The sequence below is a fragment of the Meles meles genome, chromosome 7 (assembly GCF_922984935.1).
Source record: "Meles meles chromosome 7, mMelMel3.1 paternal haplotype, whole genome shotgun sequence".
Taxonomy (NCBI): Eukaryota; Metazoa; Chordata; class Mammalia; order Carnivora; family Mustelidae; genus Meles; species Meles meles.
In genome coordinates, this window is record NC_060072.1 from 61,702,515 (window position 1) to 61,724,601 (window position 22,087).

At 37.4% G+C, this 22,087-nt stretch overlaps 1 protein-coding gene across 1 annotated transcript in view; it reads right to left on the reverse strand.

The window, feature by feature from the left end:
* Nucleotides 1–3,721: 3,721 nt before the first annotated feature.
* Nucleotides 3,722–22,087, reverse strand: part of PLCZ1 (phospholipase C zeta 1) — a 46,703-nt gene continuing 28,337 nt past the window's right edge. Inside the window, exons 8-12 of the mRNA XM_046013833.1 lie at nt 17,809–17,925; nt 16,541–16,713; nt 9,107–9,239; nt 4,577–4,726; nt 3,722–3,807 (exon numbers count right to left, since the gene is read on the reverse strand). Coding sequence (XP_045869789.1) covers nt 3,722–3,807; nt 4,577–4,726; nt 9,107–9,239; nt 16,541–16,713; nt 17,809–17,925 — 659 coding nt within the window. The remainder of the gene's footprint in view (nt 3,808–4,576; nt 4,727–9,106; nt 9,240–16,540; nt 16,714–17,808; nt 17,926–22,087) is intronic.

The following is a 22,087-nucleotide window of genomic DNA, read 5'->3' on the forward strand; positions in this document are numbered from 1 at the left end:
GAATCCTTTGTTGGTACAAATATGGCCAGAGGGTTATTACTTTGAAATAAATGCAATTTAATAAATGTTTATGTAGCACCAAGATTATGGAATCCTAATAACTCCTGAAAAATGAAACTCATATGTTCTCCCAATAAAATGTTCATTGTTCAATCTCATAAGGGCTTCGATGAGAGTGATTCCATTTTTTCTACATCAGTCCACAGCATGAGCTTCTTACCATTGTGGTTCCCAAACATCCCTTGAAATCTGCATAAAGATTTTAATGGCAACCCTTGGAGGCACTCTCTTGGGTGCATTGTCTGAATTCCTCAAAATCACCATACACTCCCCATACCCAAAATGAAAATAAAGACTTCTTTTTTATAACTACAGGGAGCTTCTCCACACTTCTTTCAGAGATAGGGCAACTTGACTCCTCAGCAACCAGCATCAGTGGCCTCCGGTAGCCACCATCACCCAAACAAAAGTCAGAGGAAGTCTAAATGGGGAGATTGTGCTCTTTATGTATTCTGAGGCTCTAAACACCCACAAGCAGAAAAAAAGAGAGAAAAGGTCAAAATCAACAACATAACAAAACTTTCCTGTCACACTGATCCCTACAAGGTAATGCATATTACAGAAGAAGAAGCCAGGTTTTTGTCAATGCCCACCAGCTAAAGATCACCAGGAACATACAAAGTTGGGTTTATTGATCGTTGCAATAAGGAGGGGGGGCCACAAACAGGGAACCATGGAGCATCTCAGTAAAAGGATGTTGAAAAGCACTTATGATTGGATTTAGACATGTGTTAAATGATTGGGTGGGGGAAGGGTGTGTTTCAAGGATGTAGGACTGCATTGGACTTGTTAAGACTAGGGAGCAATTCTATAATTGGAATAAATCTTATCCATAAGATAAAATAATGAATCAAGGCAAAAGGTATAATTGGTAAAGAATCTACAGTCTAGGGTGCCTGGGTAGCTCAGTTGGTTAAGCGTCTGCCTTCGGCTCAGATCATGATCTCAGGGTCCTGGGATCAAGTCCCACCTTGGGCTCTCTGCTCACTGGGTAGTCTGCTTCTCTCTTTCTCTATGCCCCTCCTTCTCACTTGTTTTCTCTCTCACTCAAATAAATAAATAAAATCTTATAAGAAAATAAAAATTAAAAAAAAACAATCAACAGTCACTCGTGTTAGCCAAGATAGGAGAACATTTGGCATTTTTGTTTTTGGACAATATGCATGTGTTCAGTCATGGTCAGAGTGGTCTTGTCTAGTGTTGTTCTGTGAAGCAAATCATGTTCAACAGGACAGACACCATGGTCTAACTCCAAGTGTCAGGTCAGTTCCTAATGACAGGGCCCACCTGATAGTGCAATGTCAGTTCCTAGCTGTCATTTTGTCAGTTGTATGGAAATATACACCAAGGAACATGACCTAGTCTAAGAGATGGTGGATGGCTTCCCCAAAGGAACTGACATTTCAACTGAGAATTCAAAAGATCAAAGGTCTTCTGTTGCCACAGCCCAGGGGTTCATTTAGCCCTTCCTTCTATTTCTTTGTATTTCTTTCCACTCACCAAGCCTATTTTTTCCTGCAAGTAAATTATGCCTAGGGGAACCTGGGTGGCTCAATGGGTTAAGTGGCTGATCTTGATTTTGGATCAGATCACAGTCTCAGTGGATCCTCAGATGGAGCTCCGCCTTGGGCTCCATGCTCAGCATGGAGTCTGCTTGAGATTCTCTCCCTCTCCCTCCCCCCTCTGCTACTCCCCTCCCCATGCTATGTGTGCTCGCTCTCTCTCTCCAAAATAAATAAATAAACAAAATCTTTAAAAAAAAATCATGTTTAGACAGCGCGAATCAAAGCTGGTTTCTCACATCATTCCCAAACTTCCCTAAAACGAGAGAATTCCCTGGCTGTGGAGTTTCTATGGTAGTTTCTATTGTAAGAAAATTAATAGTAGTAGTAGTAGTCATAGCCATAGTAGTCATAGTACTAATACTCTAGTTCAATTCAAAAGGAAAGTAAATGCATACAAAAAGTGGGACCAAAGATGTTAAAAGATATTATTAAGATTACCAGACAAGAATAAAATGATCTAGTGTTTCCTTTCAAAAGTGCATTTCTGATGCAGAGTAGGATATCAAAAAATGAAAGATTTGCTCTTCAAAGTTAGTGAGCTGAATTTGGTTAGTACCTGAACAAAAGTGAGGGAAAAAATGTATATATCATTTTTTTCTACCTCATTTCAAATCTTGATAGTAAAAGAAATAGAAGTTTATCCTGCTGCAGAATTAGTGCACTTCTGCAAAAACTCATCTGATCAGAGTCTTTAAATCTCATGGAATTCCAGATCTTCAGAAGACTTTAGGAGTTTAAAAGGCTTAAGTCCTTGGGTCAATGGGCTGAACACCCCACCTGCTATTAGACTATACAATGAATGATTTAAATAAGATCTTTCTATTATCTGACAAAATAAGAGTATCCTTCTGAGAACTGGCTGTGCCGCACCACTGGGAAGAGGGCACCACACCCTTAACCCTAGAACAGCCATGAGGGACTATCTCATTAATGATATACTAAGACTTCTCTCACTGCTTATGACTTGGTGAATTCCAGTGGCATCTTTATTTTAAATATGTGGTTCTGAGGGTAAACCATAGTAGTAAAATAAAGTAGTTGGGTTATTTTGTATTTTTCTGGCCATCAAGAAAGAATGCATTAGCAAACATCTCAAAGTCATTTTTGTTATTTTAGTTATAAGTTCAGGTTTAATTTGTTGAAATTTGTTGAAATTAAATCTGAATTATGAGGATTCCCTAATTAGTCAAAAATTGTGCTGCATACTTTTGCCTCATTCGCATATAACAATGTCATAGAATAAGTATTAACATCCCTGGGGTTTTTCTGAAGAAAGGTTAATAAGGAACTATATTACTCCCGCATAGGACACTGAGTAAATCAAAGTGCTGCTGATGGTGAGAAGCTCAGCATATGAAACAGCACAGGAATCTCATCTCTGGCCAAAGACCATCTTCAAAGTACATTTAGCACAGATTCAAAAATAGTGTGAATTCAGAGATCCAAGCACAGAAGTCGACAGAGTAGATCTCTTTTACAGATAGGGAGATTGAACACCATTTGACTGCAAATCAATTTCATAGGCAGTCATAAAAATGTCTGTGTAATTACAGGATACCAAACCCAATGCCCAGCATCTAAGAACTAGCAGGGGCAGGAGCCAGGGGCTAATTACTGTCTAGGATGTAAAAGGGTACAAAGCACCTGGGAATCTAATTCCAGTTCACTACAACATGTAGCAGTGGGTGTCTAGAAGTTAAAACACTCTTAGGTTTCACAGTTCTTTTTACTGATAAATATTTGCCAACATATTTTGTATAATCAGACATATTTTAAGGGCTTGGAAGTTCTTCTCATTTAAAATGACACAAGCTAGTTGAAGAGCAGCCTCAGCAGCCAGCAGGGGAGCGGCAGGGTGAGGGGGTGCAGGAAAACTGGGCTACAAGAGGGCCACAGTGTCAGGACCCTCTGAACGGTTTTGCTTTCTTTTTTTCCACTGTTCTGTTTTGCCAGTTAAAGGGGAATTTGCTCAGTACTTCTGTTTTTGTAAGTAATTCTTTTGCTTTATGTTTTTTAAAAAAGAAAAAGGGTATAGACATTTGTTTTGGCTGTTTTATTAGGATGTATAGCTAACAAGATGTCAGGGATTTTAGTTGCTATCTGACGTACCACACATAAATAAACAGTGCAGCTGGCTCAAGGCTCTCGCCCATTTTGGAAAACAGAGGAACACGACGGTAGCCTGCAAAAGGAATCATATCCAATTAGGACAATAAAAATCAATCAGTAGTGTTCTCGGTAGTGCTACTGAGACTCTATCTTTACTAAGCCTATGGAAAAACTATGACCACATTGTTATATTCCTCTCATATATAAGAGAAAATATCTGAAGTTTCTATTCTACTTCTTACTGCCAAACATTGAGCACACAGATCACACTTCTCCTCCCTCAAAGTGCAGTGTGCTAAATTCGCCACCACCCTTCTGCTGCAGGAAGACTCTGGTTCCGGGGTACCGCTCAGATGGTGCTAGAGAAATAAACACACTGAGACAAGGTAATTCGGGGCATTGTATAAATCACCTCCACAAGCTGACAGCAACATTAAGTCGGCCCTGCAAAGAGTCAAGAAAGGAAGATCTTGGGCTCCCAGACCCTTTTTGGGCTGGAAGATGAGTCCCTGCTTATCCCTTCTCTTTGATTCCCATGCTTTATTTCTTTGTGGTAGTCATGACTACTCTTAATTGAAACAAAAGAGCAACAATCCATGTTAAGAAACGCTAAGACATGCCAAGTTTGTCTAATTTATCTTCCTAGCGATCCCAAACCACAATCCCACCTTCCACATGAGAACACATTTCTATACTACCACTGAGAGAAAATATGTGTCAATGAATAAAAGTTCCTTTACCTCTGACTGTCATGGGTAGAGCTATCTGGTATATCAATGTGTTTCTTTGGTAAATGCAAGTTCTAATGGTCAGCACAATCATCTTAATTTTCAGAATATTACCTTTGTTCATGCATAGAACTGGTAAAGTATATTGGCCAAGAAATTCATTTCCAGTTATTAAACCTTGACTTTCAACAACAAAACGTATCAGAGCCAATTCTGGCACCTGAATAATGAATGTGAATGTTTCATTCCATCTTGGACAAAAAGCTGAAATATAAAGGAAGATATCATCAAAGAATCATAGACACTATGTCTAGGGAGTAATGCATAGTATCTGTTCTCTTAATTTTTTCTTTTCAACACTTACTAATATTAATAGTTTATATTTTAGAGCACTTGAATTTTTCACACATCCATTGAGAAAGGAATATTGATGACAATAACAATAATTATTAGGTTTTCAGTATTGCTGGGCAATATGATAAGAACTTTAAGTAGATAATCTCATTTCAACTTAAAACAAACCCATCAGGGTTATTACTATTCACATTTACGGATGAGAAAACTGAGCTGGAAAGATGTTATGTAACTTCCTCAGGGTTTCACATACACAGCCATTAAGTGGCAGGGCAGGAATTCAAACAAATGGAGTCCAATTTCAGAGTGAAGCATTTCATCACTAGGCAATATGACTGCTAGGTTCAGGCATTTCCCTAACAAAGGAGTTAAATAACGTCATTTTTCTATACCAGCTCCTATTATGGGACAAGCTCCATAGACAGTTGCTGGTCTGAGAGCTAAGTGCTCCAAAGCCAGTCTTTGATCCTTCTTTTGAATAAGTGCTCATTTTAAAGTCCTAAGTGTTGAGTCATTTAGATCTTCAGCAAAATAATCATCCCAAAAAACAATCTCTTGCCAAATAAGAAATCCAAGTTATGTCACAATATAACCCAAATCATCCAATACTTAAGCATAATTTAATGGAATCAAGAAATTCACATCCAGATCAAATATATAGTCTACTTAGGTTCAGAGAGAAATAATATGTATCACTTTCATGTACAAAGGTACATGCTTGCTCCGAAAGTAGGTTTTGTTCTTCAAGTTACCTTTCCAGAAGCATTAAAGAATTTGTGACTAATTATATTTTCTGTTTTCTGGGTGACTCTGTGGTCACAAGCACACATTTACCATATAGTAATCCAGGATGTAGTCTATGCCCATGAAAATATTAAACCAATTGGCTCATCTGGTATAATGAATGTATTACCTTGCCTTAAGAAAAGAAATAATTCCACGGAGTGCAAGGGCAGATCTAAGAGTCAATTTTTTTATAGACACTTTAAAATGGCACAAAATTCTTATACTGATTTGTCTTCCTCCTCTAACCCTACTTCCCTATAAACTCTCTCTCTCTCACACACACACACATAAATCATACGTATCATATAAGAAAACCCTTTTAGTAAAGAAGAAGAAAGAAAGAAAGAGAGAGAAAGAAAGAAAGAAAAGAAAGAGACAGCGAGAGAAGGAAGGAAGGAAGGAAGGAAAAGAGAGGAAGGGAGGAAGAGAGGAAGGAGGAGGGAGAGAGGAGGACACCAAATCTGATGGTTACAAATAGTTTTCTCGAGCATGAGCAAAACTGAAAAATTACTTCCACACCTTATCCAAATGTGATCTTTTTCCTTCCAGACTCTCATTTCTTGTATTATACCACAATTACTTTAGTAACTAAGCCATCCTAGAATCCCCCTTGTCCAGCTACCTAGACTTTTGTTCCTGCTAGTCTTCCTCATGTACATCCTCCACTCCTTTTCTGATGCTATGGGCCTTCTTTGACTGGAATTCCTCATCCTCTAGCCATGAATCATTTCCTGACTCTATTTTGTATTTCTCATCTCTCTTGCATACACTGCTTTCTACCCAATCTGCAGAAATAATCTCCCTAAAGCTCAACTATGTTAGTGCTATCTCCCTGTTTAAGAGTTTTAATTTTGTTCATTTTCTACAGAAAAGACATTACCCAACACCTTATCATGCTTTTCACAATTTTCCATGACTATCTCCAACATAACTTTTTCATTTTACCACATCCTGTATTCCACCCATATTAAACTTCTGTATTTTTCCCTAGCATGTTTGAATTTAGTCTTCTCCAGGTTTTAGGGCTCATATTATTCCTTTTGCCTTCAATGACTTCATTCTCAATCTCTGCAAAAAAATTCTATTCATTCTCCAAGAACCATCTCCCAATTTGCCTGTTCCCCTACAATTCTTTTACTTTCCTTAAAATACTAATGACTCTATCATACTAGTTTTATTGTATCTTATCTCCCTCCAGGCCGGAGACTGGGAGGGCGCCATTTTCAATCCCGTCCTCCGGAACTCTATGGAAAGGGTTCAGGGAAAAAAAGCTCCCGAAAGCAAACCCGAGCGGATTACTTAGCCCAGCCCCTGGTAAGGGTGGTGCAATTCTGCCTCAGGCAAAGACACTTGAGAATAACTACAACAGGCCCCTCCCCCAGAAGAGAAACAAGAAATCCAGCCAGGACCAAGTTCACCTACCAAGGAGAGCAGGTTCAATACCAAGGACAGCAGCAGAATTCCAGTGGAAGAGAAAGCAAAGCACGGAACTCATGGCTTTCTCCCCATGATTCTTAATCTTGCAGTTAATTTATTTTTTTTCAATTTTTTTCCTTCTTCTGCTAAGTTTTTTTAACTTTTACCCCTTCTTTTTTAACGTTTTTAACTAGTTTATCTAATATATATTTTTCTTTTTTATATTTTTTCATTATTTGTTTTCTTTTTTTAATTTTTTCTTTTTTTTCTGAACATCTTTTTATCTCCTTTCTCCCCCCCCCCCCAATGATTTGGGGTCTCTTCTGATTTGGTTAAAGTGCATTTTCCTGGGGTCTTTGCCACCCTTTTAGTATTTTACTTGCTCCTTCATATACTCTTATCTGGACAAAATGACAATGCAGAAAAATTCACCACAAAAAAAAAAGAACAAGAGGCAGTACTGAAGGCTAGGGACCTAATCAATACAGACATTGGTAATATGTCAGATCTAGAGTTCAGAATGACGATTCTGAAGGTTCTAGCCGGGCTCAAAAAAGGCATGGAAGTTATTAGAGAAACCGTCTCTGGAGACATAAAAGCCCTTTCTGGAGAAATTAAAGAACTAAAATCTAACCAAGTTGAAATCAAAAAAGTTATTAATGAGGTGCAATCAAAAATGGAGGCTCTCACTGCTAGGATAAATGAGGCAGAAGAAAGAATTAGTGATATAGAAGACCAAATGACAGAGAATAAAGAAGCAGAACAAAAGAGGGACAAACAGCTATTGGACCACGAGGGGAGAATTTGAGAGATAAGTGACACTGTAAGACAAAACAACATTAGAATAATTGGGATTCCAGAAGAAGAAGAAAGAGAGAGGGGAGCAGAAGGTCTATTGGAGAGAATTATTGGAGAGAATTTCCCTAATATGGCAAAGGGAACAAGCATCAAAATCCAGGAAGTGCAGAGAATCCCCCTCAAAATCAACAAGAATAGGTCCACACCCCGTCACCTAATAGTAAAATTTACAAGTCTTAGTGACAAAGAGAAAATCCTGAAAGCAGCCTGGGAAAAGAAGTCTGTAACATACAATGGTAAAAATATTGGATTGGCAACAGACTTATCCACAGAGACCTGGCAGACCAGAAAGAGCTGGCATGATATATTCAGAGCACTAAATGAGAAAAACATGCAGCCAAGAATACTCTATCCAGCTAGGCTATCATTGAAAATAGAAGGAGAGATCAAAAGCTTCCAGGACAAACAAAAACTGAAAGAATTTGCAAACACCAAACCAGCTCTACAGGAAATATTGAAAGGGGTCCTCTAAGCAAAGAGAGAGCCTAAAAGTAGTAGATCAGAAAGGAACAGAGACAATGTACAGTAACAGTCACCTTACAGGCAATACAATGGCACTAAATTCATATCTTTCAATAGTTACCCTGAATGTTAATGGACTAAATGCCCCAATCAAAAGACACAGGGTATCAGATTGGATAAAAAAACAAAACTCATCTATATGTTGCCTACAAGAAACTCATTTTAGACTCGAAGACATCCCCAGATTTAAAGTGAGGGGGTGGAAAACAATTTACCATACTAATGGGCATCAGAAGAAAGCTGGCGTGGCAATTCTTATATCAGATCAATTAGAATTTAAGCCAAAGACTATAATAAGAGATGAGGAAGGACACTATATCCTACTCAAAATGTCTGTCCAACAAGAAGATCTAACAATTATAAATATCTATGCCCCTAACGTGGGAGCAGCTATTATATCAACCAATTAATAACAAAATCAAAGAAACACTTCAACAATAATACAATAATAGTAGGGGACTTTAACACTCCCCTCACTGAAGTGGACAGATCATCCAAGCAAAAGATCAACAAGGAAATAAAGGCCTTAAATGACCCACTGGACCAGATGGACATCATTGCGTATAACACTTTGGTCATCCTAAGCCTAATGCAAAGCCCTTGTCTTATGAATAACAAAGATGTCTCAAAAGTCTATGAATAAATAAATTTTAAGCTTTCCAACAAGAAGCCTAGTAGATGTTCAATAAAAATATATTAGGAGCTTACCATTTTTTTTAATTACACGAGTCTGCTGTCTCACATGGTCATCTGGAACACCAAAAATTTCTAGAATCACTAGTGTGTTAGCTTTGTTAGATGATGAGTTGTAACTGGGAGGTAACTGGATCCCACTGATAAGCTGCACAAAAATATTTGAATGCAAAAATTTAATGGGATATCAAACTGTGTTATCACATAATTTCAAAATAAAATATGTATTCCAAAAAAGTGACAGACTCTCAGTTCCCACAAAAAAATTAAAAATGGAATATAATGCACATTTTAAACCTTAACTCTTATCCTCTAGTGATGGTAGGTGAATCTAGGAATATGTCTACATTATTCCATTCTACCAGTATATAATTATGGTAAAATTCACATTGAGTTTTATAGTTCAACATATTTTTTATTTTTAAAGTCTTTATTATAGTTGTTATAAGGCATTGCTTAAAAGTATTATTATAATCATAGTCTACTGCAATTCAGGCTGAATTACTCTGCTAACATGAATTATATTGAAATTCATATTGTATGTAAATAGTCAAAAATTAGAAGTAATAGTAATACTACTTCTGAAATATAAGAAAGAAAAAGTGCATAATTTCCTATGATAGCATTTTTTGATGGTATAATTTATGTTTGGATAATTTGTGATAAAATCTTGTAATACCTATTATTGTCAATATTACCATAAGAAATGTGAATCTGACAAAATCAATGATTTCATATATATATTAGGGACTGGATATCAGAGGAACACAAAGTAATTAACGATAGTTTCATTTAACCTTGTATTGTCAAACTAGCTGTTGAAGCTAAGTTTTGTCTTACTTTAAGGTACAAAGTCAAAATGAAAAACACTATTTCAAGTGTGCTGATTTGTAAAACATACTGATATAAAAATTGAGGCATAATTTCAATGTCTGAAGATTATAAAAAAGAGGAACAAAATAAATAATTGTTTGAAAAAAAGAAAGGAGGAAAGAAAGAAGAAAGGAAGAGAAAAAAAAAGAAACAGAAAAAGTGTCAGTGTATTTTTCCTTTCCTATATCCACATATTATAACATTAGCTGGAAAACAGAGTGACTGTGCAAATATTTAACAACAACTATAGAATGGGCATTGATTAATCAGCCTAATTTAGACATCGAGGTAGTTAGAACATTGGCCATAATCAATAAATACACTGACACCAGAGCTTCCCAGCTGAGTATCTCCTCTGCAGGTAATAGACGCTTACCAATATGGAAAAGATTTGGCTTTGGTGCAACTCGTGTCAAAAAAAAAAAAAAATCTGACTAAAAAATAATAACAATTGAATATGCGACCTGAAAAAAAAACTTAGAGGCTATTATTCAAATTCTTTTTACACTCTGATTCACAGAGCCCTTCCAGGGGCCACCACAGAGATAGATGTCAAAAAGAAAACCCTTGGGCACTGGGTGGTTCAGTGGGTTGAAGCCTTTGCCTTTGGTTTGGGTCATTATCTCAGAGTCCTGGGATCGAGCCCTGCATCAGGCACCTTGCTCGGTGGGAAGCGTGCTTCCCCCACTCTCTCTGCCTGCCTCTCTGCCTCCTTGTGATCTCTGTCTGTCCAATGAATGAATGAAATCTCTAAAAGAAAAAAAAAAAGAAAGAAAGAAAAAAGAAAAAGAAAACCTTTGATGGTCAATGAGAGTACCTCTGGTTTCATCTATTGGCCTTATGCATAAGATTTTTGAACTTAGAAAATGGTTGCATCATTTTTATAAGTTTGAAAATGATTGACCTAATCCAAAACTCTCAATTTGCAGATGACAGAGATTAAATCAGAAATGTTGAAATGTCTTCATCAAGGACATAAAGCTAATGGCAAAACAAGATTTCTTGATTTCCAAAACATGTCTTCAACAATTTGTACAAGTTGTAATCAAAGCTCTCCAGGATGATCAAACCAAGAGAGAAGGACCACATGGATATCTATGGCAGCAGTTTCTTGGGAAAATCATTACTCCTGCCTATTTTATATCATGTCACTTACATCCCTATATGAGACCCTTCACAAACAAAGAGGTGGCATTTGTAAGCATCTGTGCATACTAGCTATCTTCCATGTTTGCTTTCTCAATAAAAGAGCACATCCATCCTCTTTACTATTCTCAAATTGAAAAAGAAATCATTCAACTAACTGACATACATTGAGCATATACTTTGTGTCAGGCACTGTGGAGAAGACTTGAACAAAATATGGTCCTTATCCTTCCAGAACCTTCAGACAAGAGAGGAAGACAAACCCAAGTAAATAAACAATTACAGGCATACTCATGTTATTGAGCTTTGTTTTCTTCTATTTTGCAGATATTGCAGTTTTTTACAAACTGAAGGCTTGTGGCAATTGTGCAATGAACAAGTCTATGGGCACCATTTTTCCAACAGCTGTGGTTCACTTCATGTTCCTCTCTCACGTTTTGGTAATTCTCACACTATTTCAGATTTTGTCATTATTATTATTATAGTTCTTATGGGGATCTGTGATCAGTGATCTTTGATGTTACTATTGTAATTATTTTGGGGAGTGCCACCAAGCATGTCCATGTAAGACAGCAAACTAATACATGTGTGTGTTCTGATGGCAGATGGGGCAGAAACAGCAAGAGAACTACAGTCAGAAGGAGAGCCTGAAGATGTGACTGAATTACTCCAATCTCATGATCAAACTTGAACAGATGAGGAGTTGCTGCTGATGAATATGAGCAAAGAAAGCAGTTTCTTGAACTGGAATCTACTCCGGTGAAAATGCTGTGACAATTTTTGAAATGACAGCAAAGGACTTAGAAGACTACATCGATGCAGTTGACCAAACAATACCACAGGCACCCCGACCCTGAGCAAGCGCCCCCCTGCTCAGTCAGCAGCCATCCACATCCAGGCAATACCCTCCACCAGTCAAAAGACTGTGAGCCCTGAAAGCTCAGACAATGGTTAGCATTTTTTAGTGACAAAGTATTAATTAAGGTATGTACATTATTTTTTTAGACATAATACCATTACACACTTAATAGACTATAGTATAAACGTAACTTTCATATGCTCTGGGAAACCAAAGAGTTCATTTGACTTGCTTTATTGTGATATTCACTTTCTTGTGGTGGTCTGGAACCAGACCTGCAATATCTCTGATGGAGGCCTGTGTAATACAGTGGTGTATTGCATGTGTACATACCTATAGGGGGTATGAAAAAACAAAACTATAAAAAGAAGCCTAACTAATTCAGTGTAGGGGGGAAAATTTCCCAAAAGAAGTGACCCTTAAGTCTTAAAAAATGGGTCTGAATCAATAGGCAGGTGAGGGATGGGAGAATGATCCAGTCAAAGGAAAAAGCATATGTAATGCATGGAGTTGTCATATGGTTATAGAGTAAGTGTAAGACTAGAAGTCATGAGAGATGGGCCTAGAGAATTAGACTAAGTCCTGACTAAGCAAGCAAGCAGGATGCCCAAAGAAACATTAAGTAGGCATGATGAGATTAGCATGGGTGCACAACGTCTCTGGACTACTTGTGGAAGATAATCAGGAGGACTGCGACAGGCTATGTGAAAAACCCTTAAGACTTATAATGTGATGGAATAATGTGATGCCAAGTAACAAATTCCTTAAAAAGGTGGGGAGGAGGGTGGAGAGTGGCAAATGGCATCAGACCAAGGGATTGGATAAGGAAGACTTTTCGAATCAATAAAATTTAGAGATGGGACACAGGAAGTGACAGATGTGGAACAGAGGAATGCTTCCCAATTTTCTAGCCTGAGTTAACTGACACAGTGAATTCAATGGAGTTCAATGACATTTAAAGAAAGTTAGATTGGATTAGGAAGGGATGTTCAGCCTTTAATATGATAAGGTTGACAGAGCAAGGTTTAAACAGGTAAGGATGTTAAGTAGGATATTTAAAATATGTCTTTACATTCCAGAAATGAAGTCAGATTAAAGATTTGAGCATTGTTGGCAGTTAAAACCATGAATGCATATAAAAGGACATAGGATAATGTTTAGTTTGAGATGAGGATTAAGAAAAAGCCTTAGTCTAATAGACACATGAAAAAAAAAGCTCCATATCACTCAGCATCAGGGAAGTAGAAATCAAAACCACAATGAGATATCACCTCATACTGATCAGAATGGGTAAGATTAACAAGACAGGAAACAAGAGATGTTGGCAAGGGTGTGGAGAAAGGGGAGCCCTCTTAATCTGTTGATGGGGATGCAACCTGGCACAGCCACTCTGGAAAACAGTATGGAGGGTCCTCAAAAAGTTAAAAATAGAGCCACCCTATGACTCAGAAATTGCACTACTGGGTATTTATCCAAAGGACACAAAAATAGTGATTTGAAGGGACACATGCACCCCAATGTTTATGGCAGACAAATACCATAAAATTTCATTCATGTGGAATTTAAGAAGCAAGACAGATGAACATAGGGGAAGGGAAGGAAAAACAAAATAAGATAAAAACAGAGAGGGTGGCAAACCTTAAGGACTCAACTCTGGGAAACAGGGTTGCTGGAGGGGAGGGAAGTGGAGGCTGGGGTAGCTGGGTGATGGGCAGTAAGAAGGGCATGAGGTGTGATGAGCCGTGGGTGTTATATGCAACTGATGAATCACTAAATTCTACCCCTGACACTAATAATATGCTATATGTTAACAAAACTGAATTGAAGTTAAAAATTTTTAAAAAAGAAAAAGCCTTAACAATACAAATACTTCAGAGGCAGGTAGAGTAAAGGAACCCACAAATCTGAGAGAGAAAGAATCACTTGGGAGGAAGAGAAAAAGAAGAGAGAGAAGGGAAAACCCCAGACACACAGCAAGGAGATTTGTGAGAAGTAGGAGCGGACCATACAAGTGACTGATTCATCCCATTTTCTCAGTAAAACAGCAACTACAACACTACATTTGGTGGCTAGAACAATGCAGCCTTTTGCATTTTTTCATTCACACAAAAAGGCAACAGGGAGACACTGGTTCAGATGTGGCAAGATGTTGAAATACTACCTACCTCACTACAGTGGCTGAAGAGATCAACAGAAATTTAAAGGCTCTAAAAGAAGTCAATGAAACGTAAAGTATTAATGTATACTTTCTAGCTTATATCATAACCAAAAAGTAAAAGAAAAAATTATTAATCTTTTAAATGTTTGTATTAAAAAAAAATCAAAAAGAGGGTGCCTTGATGTCTCAGTTAATTAAGCGTCTGCAACTTAAAGTATTAATGTATACTTTCTAGCTTATATCATAACCAAAAAGTAAAAGAAAAAATTATTAATCTTTTAAATGTTTGTATTAAAAAAAAATCAAAAAGAGGGTGCCTTGATGTCTCAGTCAATCAAGTGTCTGCCTATAGCTTGGGTCATGATCCCAGGGTCCTGAGATCAAGTCCCACATGAGGTTCTCTGCTCAGTGGGGAACCTGCTTCTCCCTCTGTGATCTCTCTCTCCCCCTCTTAAATAAATAATAAAAAAAAATTTTTTAAAGAATGTCAAAGTTATGATAATATTTGCAAAGCAAACTTAATGGAGAATATTTTGCTGGATCCTAGAAAGAGTACCAACTAACGGGTTTGGGGCTTCATCCAGGGCTGGAGACAAATTCTACCCTATATGCTCCTACTTTCAGAGTCACAAAATCCGGGGTGCATGAATGGCTCAGTCAGTTAACCAGCCCACTCTTGATTTTGGCTCAGGTCACAATCTCCATTTTGTGGGATGCAGCCCTGCGACAGGCTCTGTGCTCAGTATGGAGTGTACTTGTCCCTCTCCACCACCCCCTTCCTTGCACTCTATATCTCTCTCAAACAAATAAAATCTTTAGAAAAAAATTAGGGGCGCCTGGGTGGCTCAATGGGTTAAAGCCTCTGCCTTCGGCTCAGGTCATGATCCCAGGATCTTGGGATCGAGCCTTACATCAGGCTCTCTGCTCAGCGAGGAGCCTGCTTCCTCCTCTCTCTCTCTGGCTGCCTTTCTGCCTGTGATCTCTGTCTGTTAAATAAATAAATAAAATCTTTTTTAAAAAATTAGAAAAATCCCTAACAACCAAGTAAAAAGTCGGCTACCTACTTCCCTGGTACTATTTCCCACAGTGTCCAGGATCATTTCTGTCTCATTCAACTTTGCTCTACTCTCTTTACACATTAATCTCTGGAAAACAGCAACATCTCTTAAATCTCCTTTCTCAGCTGGGACAAAAAGGCTAGGGCCAGAAGTGGATGAAAGTGGTCCCCCAAGTCCTGTGCCATCAAGACACGAGAGGAAGGAGCCTCAAGAGGAAGGCTTCTGAAGGCCATGCTGTCTGGGTTGGAGCGTCTCAGGGCACCAGAGCAGGTAAGCCCCCACCAGACAGCACAGCCAGCAGCACTCCCTTCAACCAGAACTGCAGACCCAAAAATCCTCACTAGGGACAGCAATCCAAGTACTGAAATTCCAGAACAGAATCTGAAATGGTTCATGTGGTTCTAGGAGCAATGAGCTAAACCAAGAGATGGACCAAAGAGCCTTACCCACCCAATTTGTTGCAAACCACAGGACAGATACAATCTAAAATAGAATTGCTTGTAACTAAGTGGAGAGAAAAAGGTAAGGGCCTTTCAGAAGATTCAGGGACATTTAAAAGAAAAGGAAATAAATATAGCACTTGGGTTATAGAAGAATAAGAAAGTTTTCAAAAAGTCTATACTACTGGCAACAACAAATTTTAGATAACTATCTTTGCTCCCATAAAACCACATAGGATTCAAGAAGTAGGGGTGGGGTGGTGGGGAAGGGTAGCTGGTAAGGAAGCAGAATGAGGTAAATAAAAATTGGAAGAAAGAAACTGGTAATGCAGGAGAAAAATCCACATCTACATTAGAATCAGTAAAGAATAAAATCAAATACGGAGGAAAACCAAAGGCAGAAAAAAGAGTAATAGAGTTGACAGGAATTAGTAAATATGCAGGCAGATACTCAAGAAAAGCATATGGATGACTTTTGGTTTCTAAATACTAATCAAAGAATATTCAGAGACAAAGGGCAAAAATCTGGAGCTGTGAAAGTCTAATTCTAGAGATTAACAAAAAAGCAAAGAGCTCCTAAATAAAGCTGCATATCCACAGGAGTAACTAGTGGACTGAACTCAGACTTCTCTATTACAATACTAAATGCCTAAAGACAATGGAATAGCATAGACTTTGGAGAGGAGAAGCTTTCAGCCTCAGTATTTCTATTCACAAGCAGGTAATCATTCATGCAAAAAGTCAACAGAAAGATTTTTCAGGTATGGAGAGATACTGAAATACCACCCACCTATAATATCGAAAAAGATGAACAAATTTAAAGAATATTAAAGGAAATCAGTGGAACTCAAAATATTAATGCAGACTCTCTAGTTTATATAATAACAAAAAAAAGAGGAAAGTTTTTCATCTTACCCTTATTGTAAGTGTAACTGGATCAGTGTCTCTTGGTGTTTCATTTGGATCAAACTGTGTTTCAATATCTCTTAGGAAATGTGGTTTCAAAATATATCCAGAACCACCGTTATCCAAAAATTTCCCATTTTGAAGATCCATAGGCAGACCAGGGGTCTGGAAATTTAAGGCCACTGTCAGAAAAAAGTATTTTGATATTGTCAGGAAAGAAAGGGTACAACTAAAGAAGTACAGTTTGAAGATTTACTGAAACCGAATTAATGGCTTTTATATGTCCAAACATTTTAAGAACAAGCAACCTTAGCCAAATAATTTCAGATTTTTAAACATGTCATCCTGCCATGTATATATTAATGTATGAAGGTGAGTTTTATTTTTTTAATTATTTTATAGCTTTGAGTTAAAACCAAAATGATACACAGTATAGATTACAGAATAACAATGTGTAGGTCAGATGACATTCAGGAAGTATGGGAATAGAGAAAATCAGTACACTTCATGATGGAAGAAAAGACACTAAGTATATTCTAAATTTTCAGGTCCAAAGAGATACTGTTACCACTTGAAGAGAAAGTGAGAAACAAGCAGAATAATAATTGCTATTAAAATACAGAAGTCCTTCCTTAGATGGTAAATAGCCACTACAAGCAGTACTATCCTCCACTGCCCCTAAATCCCCCTCACCCACCAAACCTAACCCGACTCTCCACCTCCCTCCACAAACCTATGGGCCTTGCCACAATCCAGGAGCAGAGGGGTACACGGGTATCTTCTGACTGGGTGAGCACCCCTGCTAGAGCAGCTCATCAATTTGGAATAGGGAGAGTCTGGTAAAGACAAATAACAGAGCTACGTAATCTCATTCACTTTTCAATACTGTGAATGTGGAACCTGGTGTAAGTATAAAAGGTAGAGGTCCCTTGATTTAAAGAGGCCCTTAGCAAATCTTTCAAGCAAAGGATTTGATATTCACTGTCCTCTTACATCCATTTTGATGTCTTTTTTTTCCCCTTCCTACACTTCTTATGCCAACTCTTCATGAATTTAACCTCTGTGCCCCTAACCCTCACTTAGAGTTACCCTCTCTGACCCATTTAGGAATAACTTCTGCTCTTGAAACCAATGATTCATCATTATTGCCTGACCCCAAAACACCCAAGGCCAAAAAAACCTACTTGGGAAGCTCTTTTCATAAATCTTTCATTAATTCACGAAATGAACTTATTTTATCTTATTTTTCCAGAAACTCAATATTCTATATAACATACCCATCTGACAACCTATATTCCAAAATTCTTGAGGATTAAAATTAGAGGAGTCTGCTCTCATTGCCTTGGGATAAATTCTGGTAATGAACATCCTGGTGTGAAGAATAAACTCGTGGGCTAAAAAATATACATATTAGAACATTGTGAAAGATTTCAAATAAATAAACTGCTATGATTCTATATATTATATAATTCTACAATTGTTTCAGTACTTTTGATATGTATGTTCTAGCAAAAATATTTGCAATTCATGGACATCAAAATAAATCCATGTTTTTGTTTGACAGTGTAATTCATGGTTACTGAGAAGTTAATGATTTTTTTATTACACCATTTTATGTATACTAATCATTCACTTAAGGAAAAATGATTAAATAATATATTTGCTTTTTAAATCCAAATTAATCTCACTTTGACATAAGAATATATAAAATTCCCAAATAAAATGCATCCATTTTTTTAAAAAGATTATATTTATTTATTTGACAGAGAGAGACACAGCAAGAGAGGGAACACAAGCAGAGGGAGAGGGAGAAGCAGGCTTCCCACCAAGCAGGGAGCGAGAAGCAGGGCTTGATCCCAGTACCGTGGGATCATGACCTGAGCCAAAGGCAGATGCTTAACAACTGAGTCACCCAGGCACCTCTGCATCCATATTTTTAAAAGAGAAGTTGTATCTTTCTCAATTTTGTCTTTTTTTTTTTTTACTTTTATTTTCACATTAGGGCAGAATCACATGTAAGCCATATAAGACATATAATGCCATCCAAATGAACCCAGTTGAAGAGCCAACAGATTCTCAGGGTTGAAAAGAATGTTAAAGTTATTCAGTTCAGCTCCCAATCCTAACCACCAAAACATCTTCCCCCAAAATTGAAAAAAAACAGAGATTGAAGAAATCTTCAATCTCTGTTTCATCTCTCCATTGAAAGAGAACTTGCTTCCTCCCAGTACAGCAGTCCTCCAATTCTCCATGGTTTTGCTTCCAGTGGTCTTCGTTACCTACAGTCAACCAGGGTCCAAAGAAGATGATCCCACTTCTGACAAATCACAAGACATTTGCTAGCACCCTAACAATGCATCACAATGCATGTATCATTTACCTTATCTCATCTCATCTCATCACCTAGGCATTTTATCATCTCACATCATCACAAGAAGGGTGAGTACAGGACAATAAGATATTTTGAGAGAGAACACATTCACTTAAATTTTATTACAATATATTATTAAAATTGTTCTGTTTCATTATTAGTATTGTTGACAATAACTAATGTGCCTAACTTGTAAATTCAAATTTATCATAGATATATGTATATATAAAAAAACATATTATATATAGGGTTCAATACTCAACAGGGTTAGGCATCCACTAGGGGTCTTGGAATGTATCTCCCATGATAGGGGAGAACTATGGTAGTTCTGATTATTTTCAACTGTTTTCCTTACTGAGATAACGTCTATACTTATAATATGCACATACAGTTATAGTCCATTTGTTTCTCTAATTTTTTATGTTTCTATTTACCTATTTTTATAAGTTTCTATTTATGTATGTTCCATTTAAATCATTTGAGATTCAAGACTCTCTGTACCCTTTACCATTGGACACCCTTCAAATTTTTGAACTAGATTTCATGTTTCCCCAAGGCTTTTATTCTTTTACCAAGCAGATCCTGTTCCCAGAACTATTTCTGCTAATATGGTGACCAGTATTGGGAGAAATGATTATTGCCTATGGCCCACTACATTTGCTGGTCAAACTGGAATAGAATCAATGCCACCCTCATTCCACATACTATTCTTCAGGAAGCATTGTCAAGTAATAAATTATAATTACTGAGGTTAATATTTATAATTAATTTCATCAGCTCTCAATTTTAGAAGTTATACACGCCTGAGAGAAAGTTTATTTTGAAGCTACTCCTGTATAAAGGCACTCTGTGTGTCCAACTATAATGATTCTTCATCCTGCCCTAAGCAGGATATTTATCTTTTGGTGAGATGTGTACTCTTCTGGATCTTAATTTTTCCTATCTACAAAGTGATAAACACAATAAACACAAATGATCATCTTAACATAACATGATCTTGTTACTTCTGAAGTTGACATTTAGAAATTAAACATGCTATGTTATTATAAATGCAATGTATGGAGGCGCCTGGGTGGCTCAGTGGGTTAAAGCCCTCTGCTTTCGGCTCAGATCATGAGCCCAGGGTCCTGGGATCGAGCCCCGTATCGGGCTCTCTGCTCAGCAGGGAGCCTGCTTCCTCCCCTCTCTCTGTCAAATAAATAAATAAAATCTTTAAAATAAATAAATAAATGTAATGTATGTTCATTTTAGATAAATGAGAAAATCAAATTAGAAAAAATATGAACTAAAACTGTATATAATCTTGTCACTTAATTAATAACCAGTAACCTATTGGTATATATCTTTCCACTCTATTTTCATAGATATATTTGTATTTTTAATTGAATCATATTGTTTGTTCCCTTTTATAATTCTACTTTTTCACTTAAGAATAACATAAAAAATCATTCCATTTCAATAATATTCACCTACTACGTTATTTTTAAATGATTGAAAAGTATCCATGCATATAAAAAGTTGTTTCTTATTTTTATGTATTATAAAATTAGTTACATTTAAGTTTTTAATAATGATGGACATTCTGGGTGCTTGGGTGGCTCAGTCAGTTAAGCATCTGCCTTCAACTCATGTCATGATCCCAGGATCCTGGGATTGAAGTCCTGTGTTGGTCTCCCTGCTCCACAAGGAGTCTGCTTCTCCCTCTGGCCCTCCCCCCACTCGTTCTCTCTCTCCCCCAAATAAATAAAATCTTAAAAAAAATGTTTAAATGATGGACATTCTTAGAGTACACCTTTACCCACATCATTATTTAGAATTGAATTTTGGTGCAAGAAAAATGCTCTATAGTCTTTCCAAAGAAATGGTGATGCTACACCATTATGACTCTACTCAGAACTGCCAGTGCCTTTTCAAATTTTGAGCAAGTGTCTAATATAATGAGAGTGAGAGAATTATAACAACTTTTGCTGTGCCCAGAGGGCCTGGCCCCTTGAAAAACAACAAAAACTATCCAATAACTTGAAAGAATAGAGACTAGCAAAGTAAGTCATTCAAATTCAAACTTGGTTGGCAATACTAATGGTAAGAAATATATCTTATATCACACCCAACACACAACACACACACATAATTGTTTCATAAAATACTCTTATTGCATCTCTACTCTATTATTCTATTCTATTCCATTCTATTCTACTCCATTATTTCAGTGGTGGTTCAGACTTACTGAATTGATTTTTGGTCATAATCTATAGCTTAAACAACAAACAAGAAGGCCCTAAAATATCCAGAGGTCAGTTTTAAGAGAGGAGATGAAGTGTATACCTCAAAACCCTTGGGCGCCAGTGACCAACCCAAAAGAGGTTAACCAACAAATATATCAGAATCCACATTTCCAAACAGTCAACAGTTATTTTGAGTCTGTTTCAGATGCTGCTTTCCCTGCTGTGGTGGTTCTACACAGGATAGTAGATTGCATTTTTTAAGAAGGATTTGGAGAGTCACTTGGCTGCTGAGTTAACTGTCCATTCCTTTCTAAGTTGAGGTTATCCCCCACCATACACATCTGAGAAAAGTGTAGAGTCTGTTCCCATTCCCTATCCAAGGCCTTGTTGTATCTTTGGCTCTAGCAAACAGAATGGAATTCTCAGGTTCAGAATCAAGTTCAGAATCAGAAGACAGTAGAAAGAAGATGCAGAGACCAATGGTCCCACTGCGATGTGCAGGGACAGTGTGTACTCTGTATAACCATCTGGCAGCCTGGCCTGGATGCCATGTCCTTCTTCTCCCTCACCGTGGACATACAGCCTCTAGGTCTATTTAATTGTCTACCTTACGTGCCTGCGGAGTCTATATAGTTCACCATTGCTCCCTCCACCATGAGCTTCATCATCTCTTTACCACAGGGAGTCTCCCCTTTACATTGCTATCAAAGGCATCCTTCAGAAACACAGAGGGGATGGTGTGACTCCCGAGATTTCAATCCTGTATGCCTTTGATTCTAGGACAAAGTTCACATTTCTTGTGATTTCGCTCTGCCTAACTCTGCAGCCTTGTCACTCACCACTCTCCTTTCCAAACAGCTCACCAGGGCCCCGCCCACAAAAGTGTCCACAATGGACATCGTCAATCAAAATTTCATGACGTAAAAAAGTTAATTAAACAAGTTCTGTGAAATCACTTAT